The sequence below is a fragment of the Monodelphis domestica genome, chromosome 2 (genome assembly GCF_027887165.1).
Source record: "Monodelphis domestica isolate mMonDom1 chromosome 2, mMonDom1.pri, whole genome shotgun sequence".
Taxonomy (NCBI): Eukaryota; Metazoa; Chordata; class Mammalia; order Didelphimorphia; family Didelphidae; genus Monodelphis; species Monodelphis domestica.
The window spans coordinates 299,563,249-299,582,411 of NC_077228.1; the positions used below are offsets into that span (position 1 = coordinate 299,563,249).

The 19,163-nt window shown below is 36.2% G+C and overlaps 1 protein-coding gene across 2 annotated transcripts in view; it reads right to left on the reverse strand.

The window, feature by feature from the left end:
• PKHD1 (PKHD1 ciliary IPT domain containing fibrocystin/polyductin) overlaps window positions 1-19,163 on the reverse strand; it is a 770,507-nt gene that overhangs the window by 728,784 nt on the left and 22,560 nt on the right. For both annotated transcript variants that reach the window (XM_007484081.2, XM_016431130.2), the window contains exons 5-6: window positions 17,683-17,791; window positions 7,006-7,063 (exon numbers count right to left, since the gene is read on the reverse strand). In XM_007484081.2, coding sequence (XP_007484143.2) covers window positions 7,006-7,063; window positions 17,683-17,791 — 167 coding nt within the window. The remainder of the gene's footprint in view (window positions 1-7,005; window positions 7,064-17,682; window positions 17,792-19,163) is intronic.

Here is a 19,163-nt window from a genome sequence, read left to right on the forward strand (position 1 = left end):
GTGGAGTTGTGAACTGATCCAACCATTCTGAAGGGCAATTTGGAACTATGCCCAAAGGGCGATAGAAGACTGTCTACCCTTTGATCCAGCCATAGCACTGCTGGGTCTGTACCCCAAAGAGATAATGGACAAAAAGACTTGTACAAAAATATTCATAGCTGCGCTCTTTGTGGTGGCCAAAAATTGGAAAACGAGGGGATGCCCATCAATTGGGGAATGGCTGAACAAATTGTGGTATATGTTGGTGATGGAATACTATTGTGCTCAAAGGAATAATAAAGTGGAGGAATTCCATGGAGACTGGAACGACCTCCAGGAAGTGATGCAGAGCAAGAGGAGCAGAACCAGGAGAACATTGTACACAGAGACAAACACACTGTGGTATAATCGAACCTAATGGACTTCTCCATTAGTGGCGGTGTAATGTCCCTGAACAATCTGCAGGGATCTAGGAGAAAAAACACTATCCATAAGCAAATGACAAACTGTGGGAGTAGAAACACCGAGGAAAAGCAACTGCCTGAATACAGCGGTTGAGGGGACATGACAGAGGAGAGACTCTAAAAGAACACTCTAATGCAAATATTAACAACATGGCAATGGGTTCGAATCAAGAACACATGTGATACGCAGTAGAATCACGCGTCAGCTACGGGGGTGGGGGAGAGGAAAAGAAAATGATCTTTGTCTTTAATGAATAATGCATGGAAATGATCAAATAAAATACTATAAAATTAAAATAAAAAAAAGCAGTGGCCCTGTTCATTATTCCTTACTATATAGTAGTAACCTATCACAATCATATATAGATTAATTTTAGGAAAACATGGAAAGGTCTTCATGAAATTATGAAGTAAATAACCAGAACCAAGAGGATGTTATATAAAGCAACAGAAATATTGTTTGAAGAATGACTTGTGTATGTCCACTTCTAGAGAAAGATCTAATGAATAGAAATACATAAGACAGTTTTGTATATGCATGTATATTTTTTTCAAATGATGCCTTCTCTAATGGAGGGGGAGGAGGGTGGGAGTTAGCTGGGTGTTTAAATGTAAAAACAAACAAAATATGGTTATTTCTCCCCCCATTTTTACATAATTCTTGTCTCTCTCCCCTCTTTCCTTTCCTCTTTTGAAGTTGACAAACAATTCTACTATTTTATACATATATTTTCAATTTAAAACCCATTTTTATATTATTAATTTTCATAAGAGTGATTTTAATACCAAAAGTCCAAATCATATACTCAAATAAATAAAAGATAAATCATATGCTTTCCTCTGGATTTCTACTCCCACATTTCTTTTTCTAGATGTAGATGGCATTCTTTCTCATAAGTTCCATAGAATTGTCCTGGATCTTTGCATTGCTATTAGTAGCAAAGTCAATTACATTTGATCAATCCACAATGTTTCAGTTATTGTATACAATGTTCTCCTGGTTCGCCTTATTTCACTCTGCTTCAGGTTTTATAGGTCATTCCTGTTCTTATAGAAATTCATCAATTCACCAGAACTTATAGCACAATAGTACGCCATCATCATCTTTTACCACAATTTGTTTAGCTATTCCCCAATTGAGGAACATCCTCCTATTTTCCAATTTTTTGCCACCACAAAAAGCACAGTTATAGATATTTTTGTACAAACAGATCTTTTCCTATTTTAAAAAATCTCTTTGGGATACAAAGCTTGTAGTGCTATTGCTAGATCAAAGGGTATGTATTCTTTTAAAGCCCTTTGGACATAATTCCAAATTGCCTTCCTGAATGGTTCAATCAATTCACAACTCTACCAGCAATGTATTAGTGTCCCAATTTTGCCATATCTCCTCCAACATTTATTATTTTCCTTTACTGTCATATTGACCACTCTGCTAGGTGTGAGGTCATGCATTTCTCTAATCAGGAAGGAGTTAGAACATTAAAAAAAAAAAAAGCATCGGCCCATCTCTTATTCTTTTTGGTTTTTATCACTTATCTCCCCATCCTTATTGACAACCATCTATTGACTTATTAGATACAACCTCTACCTCTTTTTATAATTCCATCCTTGTGATTACAGAAAAACCTAGGAAGATTTCTATGAATTGATACAAAGTGAAGTAAGCAGGACCAGGAGAACATTATACACAGTAACAGATATTGTAAGGATGATCAACTGTAAAACATTTTAGCTACTCTGATAATACGATGAACAATGACAATTCCAAAGGACTTATGATGAAAAATACCATTCACCTCCAGAGAAATACCTAATGAATTCTGAGTGCAGATTGAAGCATTTTTTCTCTTTATTTTTCTTTTTTTTCAAATGTTAGCTAATTGGCTAATGTGCAGAAGTGTGATTTGAATAACTTCATATTTCTTATCTTCTCAATGGGTTGAGGGAAGGGAGAAAGATAATGTGGAGTTGAAAATAAAAATTTTAAATAAATACTTTTTTAAAAAAGATGGCTCTATTCCAGATTCACAGTTTTCTCTACTGTATCTCTGGCAACATTCTTCAGGATTTTATTATCAATGTTTATAACCATGTCCAACCTTTTGTGACCCCATTTGGGATTTTCTTGGCAAACTACTGCAGTAGTTTTCAGTTTCCTTATCCAGGTCATTTTACAGATGAGGAAACTAAGCAAACAGAATTAAGTGACTTGTCCAAGGTCGCATAACTATTAAGCATCTGAAGCCAGATTTGAACTCAGGAAGACGAGTCTTCCTAACTCCAGCCTGGTACTCTCTCTACTGCCTTACCTAATAAACTTAAAATTGGAGAAAGGAGGGCAGAGAGAAGATATATCATATTGTTTCTTTGTTTTTGATTCAATGCCAAGTTTTGGTGGGCAGACAAAACTATGATTTAGAGCTTCTGGTGTCTTCTTTGCTTTCAACCATCAGTGGTTGATTAATGGATAAGTTAGACTGAGATACCATAGGGCAATTAATTGTCACAGTGGAGAACTGTTAACCACACATTGAAGTACAAATGCTCATAAAAGTTCCTCTGGGCTGCTCCCATCTTACACACACACACACACACACACACACACACACACACACACACACACACACAGCTCCCTAGCTGCTAACTCTGGGCAGGCTTCCCAAATGAGATGAGTGTAATTGTCTGGAAAGAGATTGCTAAAATGCAGCCTTGTGGATCCCACCCAGGGGGACCTCTCCAACAGAGCCAACAAGCTGATCATTTACAGAGAAGGCTTAGGAAACCCCAGGGTGGAAGGGAGGGTGGTAGCAAGGAAGAGAGTTCAAACTTGGGTGGAAGAAATGCAATTGGCAGATCTGGGTACCAATAGTCATCTCACTGCACGTCACACCCCAAAGGTGGCACATCATTCACTCTTAAAAAGGCTTCAATCATCTAAACTAGCATCATGTAACTAACTCCCTATAAGCTGAGACTTATTCTTCACAAAGCTTTCTTATGAATTTTGTCTCTTTCAAAGAGCAATCAATTCTTGATGATGCACATGAATAAATGGAAAATGTGTATGAGTAATTCCAAAGAAAAAATAGTCCCAAAGTCATTTATATTTTTCATTAGTAAGAGGTAAAATAGGGCAGTATGGTATAATGGAAAGAGTATTGAATCTGGAGTTGGAAAACCTATATTCAAATCCTGACTCTATTATGTATTATCTATGTGACCTTGGGAAAGCATTCAGCCCACTGGGTCTCAGTTTCCCCATCTCCAAAGTTAGAGAGTTGAATTAGGTCCTCAAAGGCCCCTTCTAGTCTTAAAATCCAATGATGCTACAAAGAACTAGCCAGGTAGTACAGTGGTAGAGATCTGAAGACAGGAAGACTCATCTTTCTGAGTCCAAATCTGGCTTCAGACACTTACTAGCTGTAAAACCTGAGCAAATCTTGTTTGCCTTAGTTTCCTCTTCTATAAAATGATCTGGAGAAGGAAATGGCAAGCCATTCCAGGATCTTTGCCAAGAAACACCCAAAATAGGGTCACAAAGAATCAGATATGACTGAACAATAACGACTCCAACCAAAAAACTATCAATCAATCATCTACTATTCTAGGCACTAAGGATATAAAGACAAAACCCCAAACAATTTCTGCCCTCAAGGAGTTTCCATTCTACAATGGCTCCCTCTTACCTTTAGAATAAAATATAAACTTCTCTACTTAGCAATTAAAGTCCTTTATGCTTTTATTCCAGTCTATCTTTCTGGATTGATTATATACTTGTTACTTTTCAAATAATCTATATTCCAGCAAAAGTGCCCTATATATTGCTCACCATAGATTTCATTCCATCTCCTGACTCCATGCTTTTGTGTTGACTGTCCCCTATGCCTGAATGTTTCCCCTGTATGTCTTCATCTCTTAGAATCCTTAACTTTTGTCAAGGTTCAACAGAAGGACTACCTTCTATAAGAGGTATTTCTTGATTCCCCTAGTTATTAATGCTTCCTTTCTTTTTAAAATTGCTTTTTATTTATTTTTAGACATAGTTTGGATTTACTCATCTATATGCATGATGTCTACCACCACCACTACCACTCAAAAAAATGATCATAGAATAATACATTTAGAGCTGGAAGAGAACTCAGAAGGCATCTGATCTAACACTCTTATTTTTTGTTCTTGTTTGTTTGTTTGTTTTGAGACTAGAGCTCCCTCTTCACCAAGGCTAGAAGTACAGCAGTCACTCAATGCCAAGTCCCACTGCAGATCATCACGGAAGTTTGGAGCTACTCCCTGGACCAGTTTGCCCCTGCTTGGCCTGTTGGCCCCTCCTTGCTTCATGGAGTGATGTCTTGACTTAAGCAAGAATTAAATTTAAGTAAGGCAGAGTCACGCTCAGTCTCTCTTCCAGAATCAGTAAAGTCTAGTGGTAAGATACAAGTCAGGACAATTGTGATGGCCTGGGATGTAGTGGATGACCTTGGCTTTTTCAATTTCTGACCAACTCTTAAGTGTTTCACAGTGCCTGCTTCGGCCACCTTCTTGGACTTTGGAACAAATTATTCTCATCCAACGAGTCTGCCAGGGAAAGTCTTCACATGCTTTGGAGAGGCATCCTCCTAATTCACCCAGAGACTTGAGGTCTGTCAGCTATCCTCAACCTGCCAAATTGGTTTTACTTGGGTGTGGCCATTGAACATGCTACAGCTTCTTGGATCCACAGGTGAATGAACATTGCAGGAAAGGTAAACACTAAAGGTGGATTAGCAGCCCCAGAAAGGGCTTGGCAAGCCCTCACATCAATGGTACTATTCCCCCAGGAAACCCATACAGAAGCTCACAATATTGATATTGGACTTAGTGTCAATACCCAATCAGCTTTAGCCATTCTGCAGCTTAGCATTCTAAAGCTCAAGTGATCCACCATCCCTAGCCTCTCCTAATATCATGGATTACAGGCATGGGCCACCATGTCAGGACCAAGCCTCTCATTTTGCAGATGAGGAAACAGACCCAAACTTTCCCAGTATCAAAAGGAAGAAAGTGACAGAGCCAGAATTTGAATCAAAGTCTTCTGATTCCAAATACATAGTTCTTCCCATTACACTCAACTACCCCTCTAATGAAAACACCTTGAGGACAGGGATGTTTCCTTTTTGTCTTTGGATCCTCCTCATTGCATTGAACAAATATATATTTTATTGAATGCATGGGCAGTGAGGTGGCACAGTGGATAGAGTGCTAGGCTTAGAATCAGGAAGACATCTTTGTGAGTTCAAAAGACCTCAGACACTAGCTTTGTGACCCTGGGGAAGTCTCTTAACTTTGTTTGCCTTAGTCTCCTCATCTGTAAAATAAACTGGAGAAGGAAATGGAAAACTACTCCAGTATCTTTAGTAAGAAAACCCCAAAATGGAGTCACAAAGAGTCAGACACAACTGAAGTGACTGAACAACAATATTGAATATATTGTATAATAATACATAACTAAATACAATAGAGACATAATAATCAATAGGAGGCAGCTAGGTGGTTCAGTGGAATGAGAGTCAGACCTAGAGATGAGCGGTCCTGGGTTTTAATCTGGCCTCAGACGCTTCCTAGTTGCATGATCCTGGGCAAGTCACTTAACTCTGTTTGCCTCAGTTTCCTCATCCATAAAATAAGTTGGAGAAGGAAATGGCAAACCATTCTAATATCCTCATCAAGAAAACTTCAAATGAGAACACAAAGAATCAAATATAAATAATCAACTAAATAAGAAAAATTTAGTTGTTAGGGGTAAGGGTGGCTCACTAACAACTAGGGGGTGTAAGAAAACATACAAAGTAAGAGGTGGTAACTGACATAAACTCTGAAAGGAGCCAAGGGCTCCAAGAGGTAGAAATGAAGAGCAAGAACATTTCAGATATGGTGTAGAGCATGACTTGTACAAAAGTCCACAAGCAAGAAACAAAATGCCTCACACAGACATGCCATTTTGACTAGACCATAGAGGATGTCTTCAATAGAAATAGGAAAGTTAGGAATAATGGTAATTTTCAGGGGTGGTAGTCCTAACATAGAGCTGATAATCAACATCCATCTTCTGCTGCTGACTTTAATGATAATAAATTTTAAGGTTTCCATTCCTTGGCTGAATTACAGGGGAGACTAGATTGCCTTAATCCTGTTTAATTGCCTTTGTCTATGCTCAGTGAAAAGATATAGCAAAATATCCAGGGGGGTGGGAATGAAATCAGACTAAAGGCAAAAAGTTGGGGCTAGCATCCACTCAGAGAAGAAGACAATTTTTTAAGCAACAAAAAGAATGATCAGTAGAGGAACAAAAGCAAAATCCATTCAAAAGGTATACGTATCATATCATTGATATGAATTATATAGATTTAGAGCTGGAAGGGATTGTATAAATCATTTAACTCAGTCCCCTCTTTTTTACAGATGAGGAAAGTAAGACACAGAAAAGCCAAATGACTCAACCAAGGGTACATAGTTAACAGAATTGTGAGGCACAATTTTAATCCCAATTTTTAAATTGCTGCTTTAATACAATACTGCTTACCTGGCACTCCAGATGGTGGGTTAACTTGGTAAACAATGGGTGTTTGTGCCTTGGAAAACTATAAGAAAACAAAAATTGATGTGAGAATTTTCATAAGATTTGCCACTGGAATTCCTAGCCTTCCTCAGTGAAATATTAATTGGTCTAGTTATAAATGTTTAACTTTTCTCAAAATGCTTTCACATCTATGATCTCATTTTATCCAAACAACATTCCAGCCTTGGAGGTAGGGTAAATATTAGCATCTGCCTCTTGGGCAAGGGAAATGAGAAATAGAGTCACAAAGTTATTTAGAAGATAGTCCCAGGTCTTCTGATCCTTAGCCCCATGTTCTTTTTACTATTTTTTAGCCATACCTTCACAACAAGGGACAGAAATCTTTCAGAGATGGTAAGCCACATCTTGATTCACTCACTGGTCAGGGGTAGGTAGGAGGTGGTCACTGTCCAGGCAACCCTCAAAAGAACCTGCTCTGACTTGATTCTCCCAAGGAGGACTCATAGGCAGAGAAATGGTTGAGGCTATGCTAAGACCAGTGGTGTCAAACTCAAATAGAAATAGAGATCACTAAACTGTACATAAGGATTCCTATGAGCTCTTATTGATTTAGAAAATCACATATTAAACTTATTTAAATTTTACTGCACTTTTACTTGTTTTGTTAATTTTTCCCAATTATATTTTAATCTAGTTTGGCCAAACTCAAGTGTGTTATATGAACCACCTATTTGACTCCACTGATCTATTCCAACATTCCCATTTTACAGGCAGGAAAATCATGTTGAGGCAGCATACCAAAATTTTTAGAATGCTGTCAAAGCAATACTGAGGGGAAATTTTATGTCTCTAAACATGTATGTCAATAAAAGAAAGGAAGAGAAGATCGATGAATTGGTTTTTAAAAAGCCTAGAAAAGGAACAAATAAAAAATGGAAAATGGAAATTGTGAAAATCAAAGGAGAGAGATAATAAAATTAAAAGTTAAAAATTAAAGAACTAATAAATAAAACTAAATGATTTTATGAAAAAATAATAAAATGAACAATTGGCTAGTTTGATTTTTTTAAAAGAAGAAAACCAAATTTATAAGTATCAAAAATGAAAAAAGTGGAATGCTCCACTAACGCAAATAAAATTAAAATCATTAGGAGCTATTTTGCTCAATTACATGCCAACAAAACTGACAATGTAAGTGAAATAGATGAATACTTACTAAAATATGTTTTAATTATTAAGATTAAGAGATAAGCAAATAAAATGCTTAAATAACCTTATCATAGCAAAGAAAATTGAAAAAGCTAAAAGTGAGAGTGCAAAGAAAAAAATCCCCAGCGAAGTCTATCCAACACTTAAAAATTAATTCATTCCATTCTATTTAAATTGTATGAAGGTAGGTAAAGGAGTCCTATTAAATTCCTTGTGTGACACAAATATGATTTCAATACCTAAACCAGGTAGAGCAAAAAACAAAGAAAACTAAAAATCTATTTTCCTAATGAATATGGAAGCAAAAAGTGTTAAATAACCACAAGAATATTGTAATAATATATCACAAAAATCATGTGTTGTTATTAGGTGGGATTTATATCAGAAATGCAGGGCTGGTTCAATATTAGGAAAACTATAAGCATAATTGACCATAACAATAATGAAAACAACAAAAATCTCAATTATCTAAGTATATGCAGACAAAGATTTTGACAAAATACAACATTTATTTCTATTAGAAACACTGGAAGGTCTGGGAATCAGTGAAACTTTTGTTTTTTAATTAATAAATGTTTATTAAAATGAAGACTAAAAGGTCTTTTCCTAATAATGGATTTTGATAGAAAAATGAAACTCAATTCCAGGAAAGGGAGATGCACAGGGAAAAAAAAGGTACCTATGATCTACTGATTGTAAATTTAGAGCTAAAAGAGACTTCAGGATTATAGAGCTTTTCTCAAATTGATAAGTATCTATCTCAAAGCTAAAAACAAGCATTATCTTAAATGAAAATTATCTAGAAGCCTTTCCAATTGAGTTTAAGTATGAATGTTCATTATTACCACTCTTATTCAATATTGTATTATTGTATTAGAAATCCTAGCTATAAAACAAGAAAAAGAAACTGAATAAGAATAGTCAGTGAGGAAACAAAACAGTCATTCTTTAAAGATGATGGAATGCTTAGAGAATCCTAAAGAACCAACTAAAAATCTAGTTGAAATAATTAACAAGCTTTATGGAATTATACAATAAATCATCAGAATTTCTGTATCTTACCAACAAAATCCAGCAGGAAGAGATAAAAAGAGAAATTCATTTAAAATAACTGCAGACAATATAAAATATTTGAGAGTCAACTTTCTAGAATGGACCCAGGAATTATATGAACACAATTACAAAATACTTTTCACACAAATAAAGATATATCTAAACAATTGGAAAAATGTTAATTTCTCATTAGTAGGCCAAGTCAATATAATAAAAATGGAAATTTCATGTAAATTAATATATTTATTCCATGCCAAACTACATCAAAGAACTATTTTATAGAGCTTGAAAAAATAATAGCAGAATTCATCTGAAGAACAAAAGGTTAAGCATATAAAGAGAATCAATGAAAAAATGAGGTCTAGCAATAATCATCAAAATAATTTGGTACTGACTAAGAAATATATCAGTTTACCAATGGTATATAGAAGTAAATACATAATAAATAAAAATAAATGCAATATTCAGAAATAAATGACCATGATAACCTATTGTTTGCTAAATTCAAAGATCTGAACTTTGGGGCAAGAATTTACTATCTGGCAAAAATAACTGGGAAATCTGGAAAGTTGACTGGCAGAAATTGGGCATGGACCATTATCTCATACCATAAACCAAGATGAGCTCAAAATGACTACAATATTTAGACATAAAGGCCTATATCATAAGCAATAAAGGGATCATGGAAAATGTACCTACCAATACAATGGATAAAGAAAGATTTTATGGCAAAACAAAATACAAAGAAAAACATGGGAGGTAAAATTGATCATTTTTGATTATATGAAATTAAAAAAAGATTTATAAAACAAAACCAGTGCAGCCAAAATTAGAAAGAAAACATGAAACTAGGGGAAATATTTTTTATAGGTTTTTCTGACAAAGACCTCATTTCTCAACCACCTAGGTAATTGAGTCAAATATATAAAAATAAGAGCCATTCCCTAAATGATAATGGTAAAAGGATATGAATAGGCAATTTTCAAATGAAGAAATAAAAACTATCAATAGTCATATGAAAAAAACTCTTAAGTAATAATTAGAGAAATGCACATTAAAACAATTCTGAGGCACATTTATAAGATTGACTAACACAAAAGAAAAGGAAAATGACATATGCTGGTGAGGATGTAGAAAAATAGAGACATTAATGCACTACTGACAGAGTTGTGAATTGATCCAACCATCTGTATAACAAGTTGGAAATATGTCCAAAGAACTATCAGGGGGCATCTGGGTAGCTCAGTGGATTGAGAGCCAGGCCTAGAGACCTGAGGTCCTAGGTTCAAATCTGGATGCAGGTACTTCCCAGCTGTGTAATCCTGGGCAAGTCACTTAACCCCCATTGCCTAACCCTTACCACTCTTCTGCCTTGGAAGGAATAAACAGTATTGACTCTAAGATGGAAGGTGAGGATTTAAAAAAAAAGGACCATCATACCATATATTTGATCCAGCAATACCTCTACCAGATCTGTATCCCCAAAAGTTCACAGCAAAAGAGAAAGAACTTATACGTACAAAACTATTTGTAGTCGCTCTTTTTTTGTGGTGGCAAAGAATTGGAAACTGAAAGGATGTCCATTACTTGGGATATGACAGAACAAATTGTATTATATGATTGTGATGGAATACCACTGTGCTCTAAGAAATGATGAGAGGAATGGGTTCAGAAAAAAACTGTGGAGACTCATGAACTAATACAAAGAGAAATAAGCAGAATCAGAACATTGTTCACAGTAACAGGTCACATAGCTAAGACTGTATTTGAACTCAAAACTTGTCTCCAAACCCTGCACTTTCTCCACTGCACCCAATTAGCTGCCTCTAATTGGACCACTTTTATGTTCATAAACTGCTGAGACCTCTTCCTCCCATGTATTTGCTGGATTCTTTAATTCGTCAAAGAAACTCACAAGCATACTGTTTACCTTAGCCTGCTTCTACCATCCTGGGAGTCCACCTTCCAAGGAAGAATTTCAGCAAAGAATGTGTTGTTAATCAATACCTCTGGCACTATAACAAAGGAGAAAACTATTTGGCAAGTATTGATCTAAACAGTACCTATTCACTGGCAAGACTGTTACCCTTTTTAATGAGAAGGCTAGATAATTTGTAACAGATGAATAATGTTTCTGGGAGGTCAAAAGAAGAATGCTCTGACCCTGCCATTTTAGAATGAGTTCTCTCACCAAAAGAAAATGGGTAAATTCACAGATTCTTTCTCCTACCCTTCTCCCCAGATACACACGGATTCTCATCCTTTCCTGTCTCTGCACTGGTAGCCTTCTATTGTCATCGGCACAACTCAGGGGAAGAAAGTTTAACTCATCCTACAACAGAGAGAAACTAGCCAGTTATTAGTGACATATGTGCATAGCAAAGGCTGATTCTTTCTTCTTTATTTGGCCCTTTTATTCTCTTCCCTGATTTCAGACTCCTCATCCATAACCATCCTAAGAGAATAGGGATATTATAGCCCCAGCCCCTTTAGAACTTCTGTGGAATTTTGCTGAGAAAGTTAGGGACACTTGTTGACAGTCAGGAATTTAATTAGAGTGTAAAAGAATTTTCCAGCCCCAAGTCAGATAGTTGTCTGGAGCCAGAGATTTTAAGTCCATACTGGGGGAGAGGAGAAGGGAAAGGGTCAAAGAGATCTACAGAATCTGCTCAATTTTATTCTGGCTTTAACTTAACCACATATTCAGGGTTATCGATTGGGGTATAGTCCTAGTAAGTCTCTCTATCTGATAAGGGCAGACCAGGAACTTTTATCTTAGTAGCATCATGAAGCACAACAGTACTGGAATCCTCAATTCACAGATAAGGAAATTGAAGTATCTAGTTGGAAAAATCATAACACATTTAAAAATATTTTATGATTAGATTATTAAATACATGTTTATATTTATGGAAATGTAAAATGCTATTTGATCTGCACAGCACTATGAGACTATAATTCTCATTCCGAATCAGATGCTCTTTCTACTATTCCATGGTTACCCTTCTACAGAGATTTAGAAATACCATAAGAACAAGATTTTTGTCTTATTCCTCTGTGTATTTTCTCTTTCCCTCCAGCCACCACATCCCTGCCTCAATAGTAAGCACAGTTCCTTATGTGAATAAGACACTGAATAAGTGTCTGTGGGCTTAAATCATTAAGTTATAATTTGAGAATCTGATGATAACAGAACTTTCAAATAGGGTCATAGAAAAAGGAGCCAATCTGAAGTCAAAAGATCTGGATTTGAATTCTGGCTCTGTTTTTCTCCATCTTCATAACTGTGAACAAATCATTTAAACTATCTAGGCTTCAGATTTCTCCTCTGGAAAATAATGTGTTCAGACTAGGTCAGCAATTCTTAGTCATTTAAGCCTTAGAACTTGTTTACCCCCCTAAAAATTAGAAAATTGAGGACCCACCCCCTGGAAGGATCTTTTCTTGGCTATCAGTGTTTACTGTATTAGAAAGAAAAAATGTGTTCACATTACTATGAAAATAGTTTTTGAACTTGAAGACCCCCAGAAAGGGCATCAGGGATGTCTAGGACAACACTTTGAGAATGATTAATCCAAATAATGGGCAGCTAGGTTGCACAGTGGTTAGAACATTGGGCCTAGATTCAGGAAAACCTAAGTTCAAATTTTACTTTAAACACTTGCTAGCGGGCAAATCACTCAACCTTGGTTACCTCAGTTTCCTCATCTGTCAAATGAGCTAGAGAAGGAAACAATAAACCCCTCTAGTGTCTTTCCCAAGAAAATCCCAAATGGGGTCACAACTGAACAAACTAGATGTCCCTTATAATTCTAAACTCTGCAGGCACAAGATCTTGAGACTCAGGATGGGTAAGTGATTTGCCTCAGATTACTCAGCTAATAAGTAATCTCGCCAGAATTATATACTTTTCACTAAACTGCTACATATTCAGATAGAGTGTATAAAACAAGTGATGGAAGCAATCTGGTATTTTAATCCGTACTTTATTTAGGAGTCATTCATTCATTCATTGTGAACAAACATTTAATGAGTGCCTACTACATGCAAAGATTCCTGCTGATTACAGCAGAGAAGACAAAAATGAAACCAAGATCTGAGCCTTAGCCCAGATAGCTGCTGCCAGAACAAACAGGGAGCAGAACGTCTAGGATCTTTATTTCTTCCCCAATAACTTCTCAGGGTGGGGTGGTGTAGCCCAGCATTCGGTGGCACCCATAGTTAAACCTCAAAAAAAGAATTCATTTGTGATTCTCTCCTTGTTGACACAATAAAAAAAAATTGTACATTTCTGACAGATACAGGCCCCTGCTTCCCCACCAAGTCAGAGACTAGCAAGTAAAAAATTAATGAGCAAACCAAATCAACTTCCCTCATGCTGATCAGCTGTGTTGAAGTAAGGTCAGGGGCAGACAAGCTTAGGGGGAGGCAAAGCAGCAGATGAGACTGATAAAGCCACCACCACCAACTGATAGATAAACCTTCAGTGAGTTGTTCAAACTTGTCAGTGCCTGCAGCGGGCTTTTTGGAGTTGACTGGAGAGATGAAATTAATTTTTAATACTCATGGCTCTCCCAGTCCCAGTCCCAAAACAAAGAGACACACTGTGTTTTATTTAGCTTAGAATGCCTCTCATTAACTGCATCCCCTGGTGATTTTTCATCAACTTGCTAAGCTAGTTGAACCAATGCAAGACATGTTTACTTTAATGTGTGGTTTCAGGAGGTTTGTGCTCACTGTCTCCTTCTCAATCATTGTTTAAGCCAGGAAGAGCTGGATTAGAGATGTAGGGGGACTCCAGAGACAAAGCTATTTGAGTTAAGGACCATCTTCTGGCCTTTCCAGTGTTGTGTGTCCAATAGACAAGCAAAATAGTGATAGTTTGGCCATAAAGGAAGATAATAGGACAAGCATGTTCCTCTTTTTAGTATGTTTAAGGTGTGGCAAGAGTAGAGAAGGGGACAGCTAGGCGGTTCCATGAACTAGAGATGGGAGATCTTTGGTTTAAATCTGGCCTCAGACACTACTTCTCAGTTGTATGTCCCTGGGCAAATAATTTAATCTTGATTGTCTAGCCCTTACTGCTTTTCAGTCTTGGAACTGATATAGAATGGAGCTTGGTATCCATTCTAAGATTGAAAATAAGGGTTTGAAAGAAAAGAGTAGAGAGGAAGGAACCAGATAGTCCTATCAGAAGCAAAATTCTTAGGCCAAAGAACTGGCTAGACCCTGACAAATCACATATATCCCAGGAAAAAAAAACAGGAGGAAGTGAGAATTGTCATCAACTTTTAAAAAGTAAAATGGTAGGTATGGTAGAGATGTTGCAACAATAGAGTTAAAGTGAGATAATCTAGAAGAGTGTTAGACTAGAAGTCAATAAGATCTGAGTTCAAATTCGACTTCATGGATTTTTTTTTCTAGGATAAGTGATATGTGTCTTCTTTTACAACTTGACTAGCAAATGTGGAAATGCACATGATAGCACATGCATAACCTATATTATATTGCCTTTATATATACTATATTGTCTTAGGGAGGGAGTGGGGGCAAGAAAGATGGGGAGAAGATAGGAAAGAAGAGAACACAGACCCACATAAGGTTAGATAATGATCCAATTAAATTTTAAAATTGTATTTTAATAAAATTAATTATATTGTGCTTATTATTTCAATTAATTAGAATTTAAAATTGTAACTACATATAATCTGGTAATATTTTTAAAAGAAAAGAAAAAATTCTACCTCATGAACTTACTAGCTGCAAGACCAAAGAAGGTCAGTAAACATCTCAGTTCTCATTTTCAATGAGGCAGTTGGATTCAGTGACATTTAAGGTCCTTTGCAATTATATCCTGTGCATCACAAATTGTCAGTGTTTTGTACACAATAAGTGATTGATAGATTGTTAGTTCTACCTCCACAACACCTCTCACATTAGTTTCCTTTTCCCCACTCACATAGAGTAGTGACTACCATTCTACTTTAGGACCTTGCCACCTGGACCATTGTCAAGTATTGCAAATATTACTTTTCCCAATCCATTATCCCCACAAAACAAAATTAGTTTTCTAAAGCACCTTGTCACTTCTTTGCCCAAGACCCTTCAGGGGTTTTCCATTGCCTCTAGGATAAAATACGAACTCTTTTGTTTGATATATGAGGACCTTCAGTGTGACTGTAGTCTGTTTTTCCAGATTTATTTCACATTACTCCTCCACACTCTACTCTCTCTCTCTCTCTCTCTCTCTCTCTCTCTCTCTCTCTCTCTCTCTCTCTCTCTCTCTCTCTCTCTCCCCCTACCCCCCCTCTCTGCCTCTCATCAATTCAGCCTACTTGCTATTGTGAGAATTTATTTTTCATATACTATATTAACTCCTCCATCAGCACCCTGGGTTACCTGTATATTAGAGAGAATTATTATGTATTTGTGTGTCTGGGTTCCAGGTCAGAAATTCTATACGTTGTGCAGTTTGGGGTATTTACTTTGTCCTTGGGAATCATAAAGAATGTATTCCTTTTAAAAGAATTCGGTTAATGAATGAAAGGGACAAGGGTTCTTTTCCTGAGTACATGAGCCCCATGATATGATGACAGGAAGAGATAGAGTTTGGTGGACCACATCCTAATTAGCTATTTACAAATTAGAGAAGTCATAGGATACTCAAGGGAGAAGCTGAATAATTGCTTCCAAAAGTGTATGTAAGTAGCTGATCCAGGTCCATCAACATCTTTGGTTGTCAAGAAGACCAATTACCTATCAATTAATTAATTATGATGCTGGCCTAATCAAAAAACTGATATTTGTACCCAAAAATTAGTCTCTTGAAATAATTTTAATCATAATGCTATGGCACAGTAAACCATCTCCTGTCTGTACCTTTCCATAAGCTATCCCCTATGTTTGGAATGATCTTTCTCTTCCTTTCTAACTCTTGGAATCTCCAACTTCTTTCAAGTTTAAGTTTGAGTACCATCTCTTACATGTCTTCCCTGAACTACCTAGTTACTATTGCTTCCCCTTATTCATCACTAAAATTACTATATACATCTATATTTAAACATATATTACATATACAATTTCAAGTATATACATTTATACAATGTAATATATAATGTATGTTACACATGCACATGTATGTGTATTCATCTATCTCTATATACATATGTTCAGAGGGAAAGTCAAAGGAAAAGAGTAGGAGAGACAGAAATAGACAGAATGACAGAGGGGAAGAAAGAGAGAGGTGGAGGAAGGAAGGAGAGAGATAAGATAGAGAGAGGCAGAAAAAGAAGAGAGAGGAGGAGGGGGACAGGAAGAAAGAGATAAAGACAGAGTCAGAGAAGAGAGAGAAAGAAATTGAAACAGAGAAAATGATGGAGGGAGGAGGAGGAAAAGATGTAGAGGGAAGGAGAGAGATAGAGAGACAAAGAGAAAGGAAAAGACAAAGATACAGAGAAAGACAGAAAGAAAAGAAATGGAAAGAGAGAGAAGAGAGAGAATGATGGTGGAAGGAAGGAAGAGCTATTAGCTTATAATATAATACTACTGCAGTACCATATAATCTCCATATGTTTCATTTTTGTCACTGAGACATTGCTCCCATCCTATCCTTGGGAAGCCCTCCAGAAAACTGAAAGGATGAGTAATTTACTCATGATCACACAGATAAGATATGTCAGAAATAGGACTTTAAATCAGAATTTCCTGCTCTGAGGCCTTCTCTATATGTACTATGCCATGCTGTCTCATGTGTAAGGATATGCAAAATAAATACAAGGAAGAGGAGAAAAGAAAGAAATTGCAACTGGGTGGAATCAAGAAAGCCCTCATGTAAAAAGTTGCAGTTGAGCTGTAGTTTTTAAAAGAAAACTCAGGATTTTAAGAGGTAGAGGTGAAGAAGGAGTGGATTACAAGGACTGAGCAAAGTCACTGGTCATTTTTGGTGTAAGGGTACTGACTGGCTGATAAATCCTTTATTTACAAAGCATTAGGGTGAATCAGGAAATCAAGAAGGAGAATATCTTGCTGTGCTACAAGGAGAACAATTTATATAACAATAGCAATATCATAGAAATAAAAACTTAGAAAGTCAAGATTAATTATGAAACATGCTACTCATCACTTGACAGAACCAATGTTCTCAAGATATAGAATGAAACATATTTTTAGGGTAAATGCTGGAATTTGTTTTGTTTCACTATGGATATTTATTCCCTGGATTTTTTTCTCTTACCCAATAAGATAGGGAGAGGTAGAGAGATGTTAGATTTTTGTCCACTGGAGGATGGGAGGAATTAAATTTTTTAAATAAAGAAAAATATTACATTCTCTTGGCAATAAAATAAAAAAATTGTTTACCTTAGGGTACAAAGGACAATACCCCTAGACCATACCAAATTCTTTCATCCAAGAATTTACCTTGAAAGTACAGTTATCCCAGGAACCTTTACTCATACTGCTGAATAACTGCCCACCAGAACGAACTTCCAAATAATACAGGCCTTCTTGTGTCTCCCATTGCAGAGACCTGAAGGTGGGAAGAGAGCAATGGTTTGCAAGTGAGTTATTAAGCTAGACCTTCAGCTCTTCAAATGTCTTCATCCATTCATCAGACAGTGCCAAGACATATCAATATTTCACCCTTCAATTCATGAAACCAATGATTTTAGTGATTTTAATAGAATTTTAAAAGGCTGTCATTTTGAGGTTTGGGTTTATGTATTTATTTTTTCCAGTAAGAGGTTTCTATAAACTAAATTAAAAGAGGTGGCTATAAAACAAAATGACCTTTAAAAAATCAAATAAAGCTGTCCTTTGTGCACCCAGTGCTCAGTGTTTTCCTCATCATCATCTGTAAACTCTAGAGGTAGATGAGAGCATTTTTCAGAATCAAAATCCTTCAGCAGAGCAGAGGAGTTGTTGCTATGGTGATCCTATCCCAGCACTTTTTTGGCTCTCTCACCACTTTGAACTCCAGAGCTGACCTCTATTTACATGATGATTTTCCAAAGGCAGGAAGAACCCAGCTGGGAGTTCAGGTATAAGAGTAGCTGATTGGCTGGTCAGAGTTAGCAAGGTGAAAAGCAATAAGGAAGTGGAATGAGATTCTTCTCCCCTCTTGACCCTGTAGGGTGATAGTTCTGCCCTCTCAAGACAGAAGGATGTTACCTCATCCAAAGAAAGAACTGAAATCTGATTGTAACTGAGAAAAAACTATGTTCCCAAGCATAGTCCACATTCTCTGATAGAATATATTAGACTTGCCAGAGCATTATCTGATTTTCTTAGTTTTAACCATTATCTTCATTTAGCAAAAATGTTTTTTTAATTAAATAGTTGTTAGGCTAGAATAGCAAAAATACGTAAAAAATAATAATAAGCCAGTAGTGGACTGTCTTGCTCCAACAGACATTGTAATACATTATTAGTGGTACCACAGACAGGCAAAAATATTGTGGAAAACCAATTTGATAGTATTTAATGAATCATTAAGTTGATCCCATCTTTGGCCCAGTCAAAATTTCATTGCTAGATCTCCAAAATATAACAATAACTAAAAGGAAAAAGTACTCATCTATACAAAACATTCATAGCTGCCCTGTTTATAACAACAGTAACAAAAAAAAAAAAAAACCCTGAAATCCTGAATATAAACAAGAAGAAAAGAACTAGAGGAAACAGGACCAAAGGTGTCACAATTTTGTGCAAGCCTAAAAGGGGACACAGAACAAAAACATTTTATTTCCTGTTTTTTTTTTTGTTTGTTAATGTATTTTAATCTCTCTTGTTAAAGTCAAAGGACCTAGGATAAGATTTCTTCCCTTTTTATGTGATTATTTAATAACTTGTTATTGATAAATATTAAGTTAATGATAAAAATTAATTTTGAAAATAAGCAT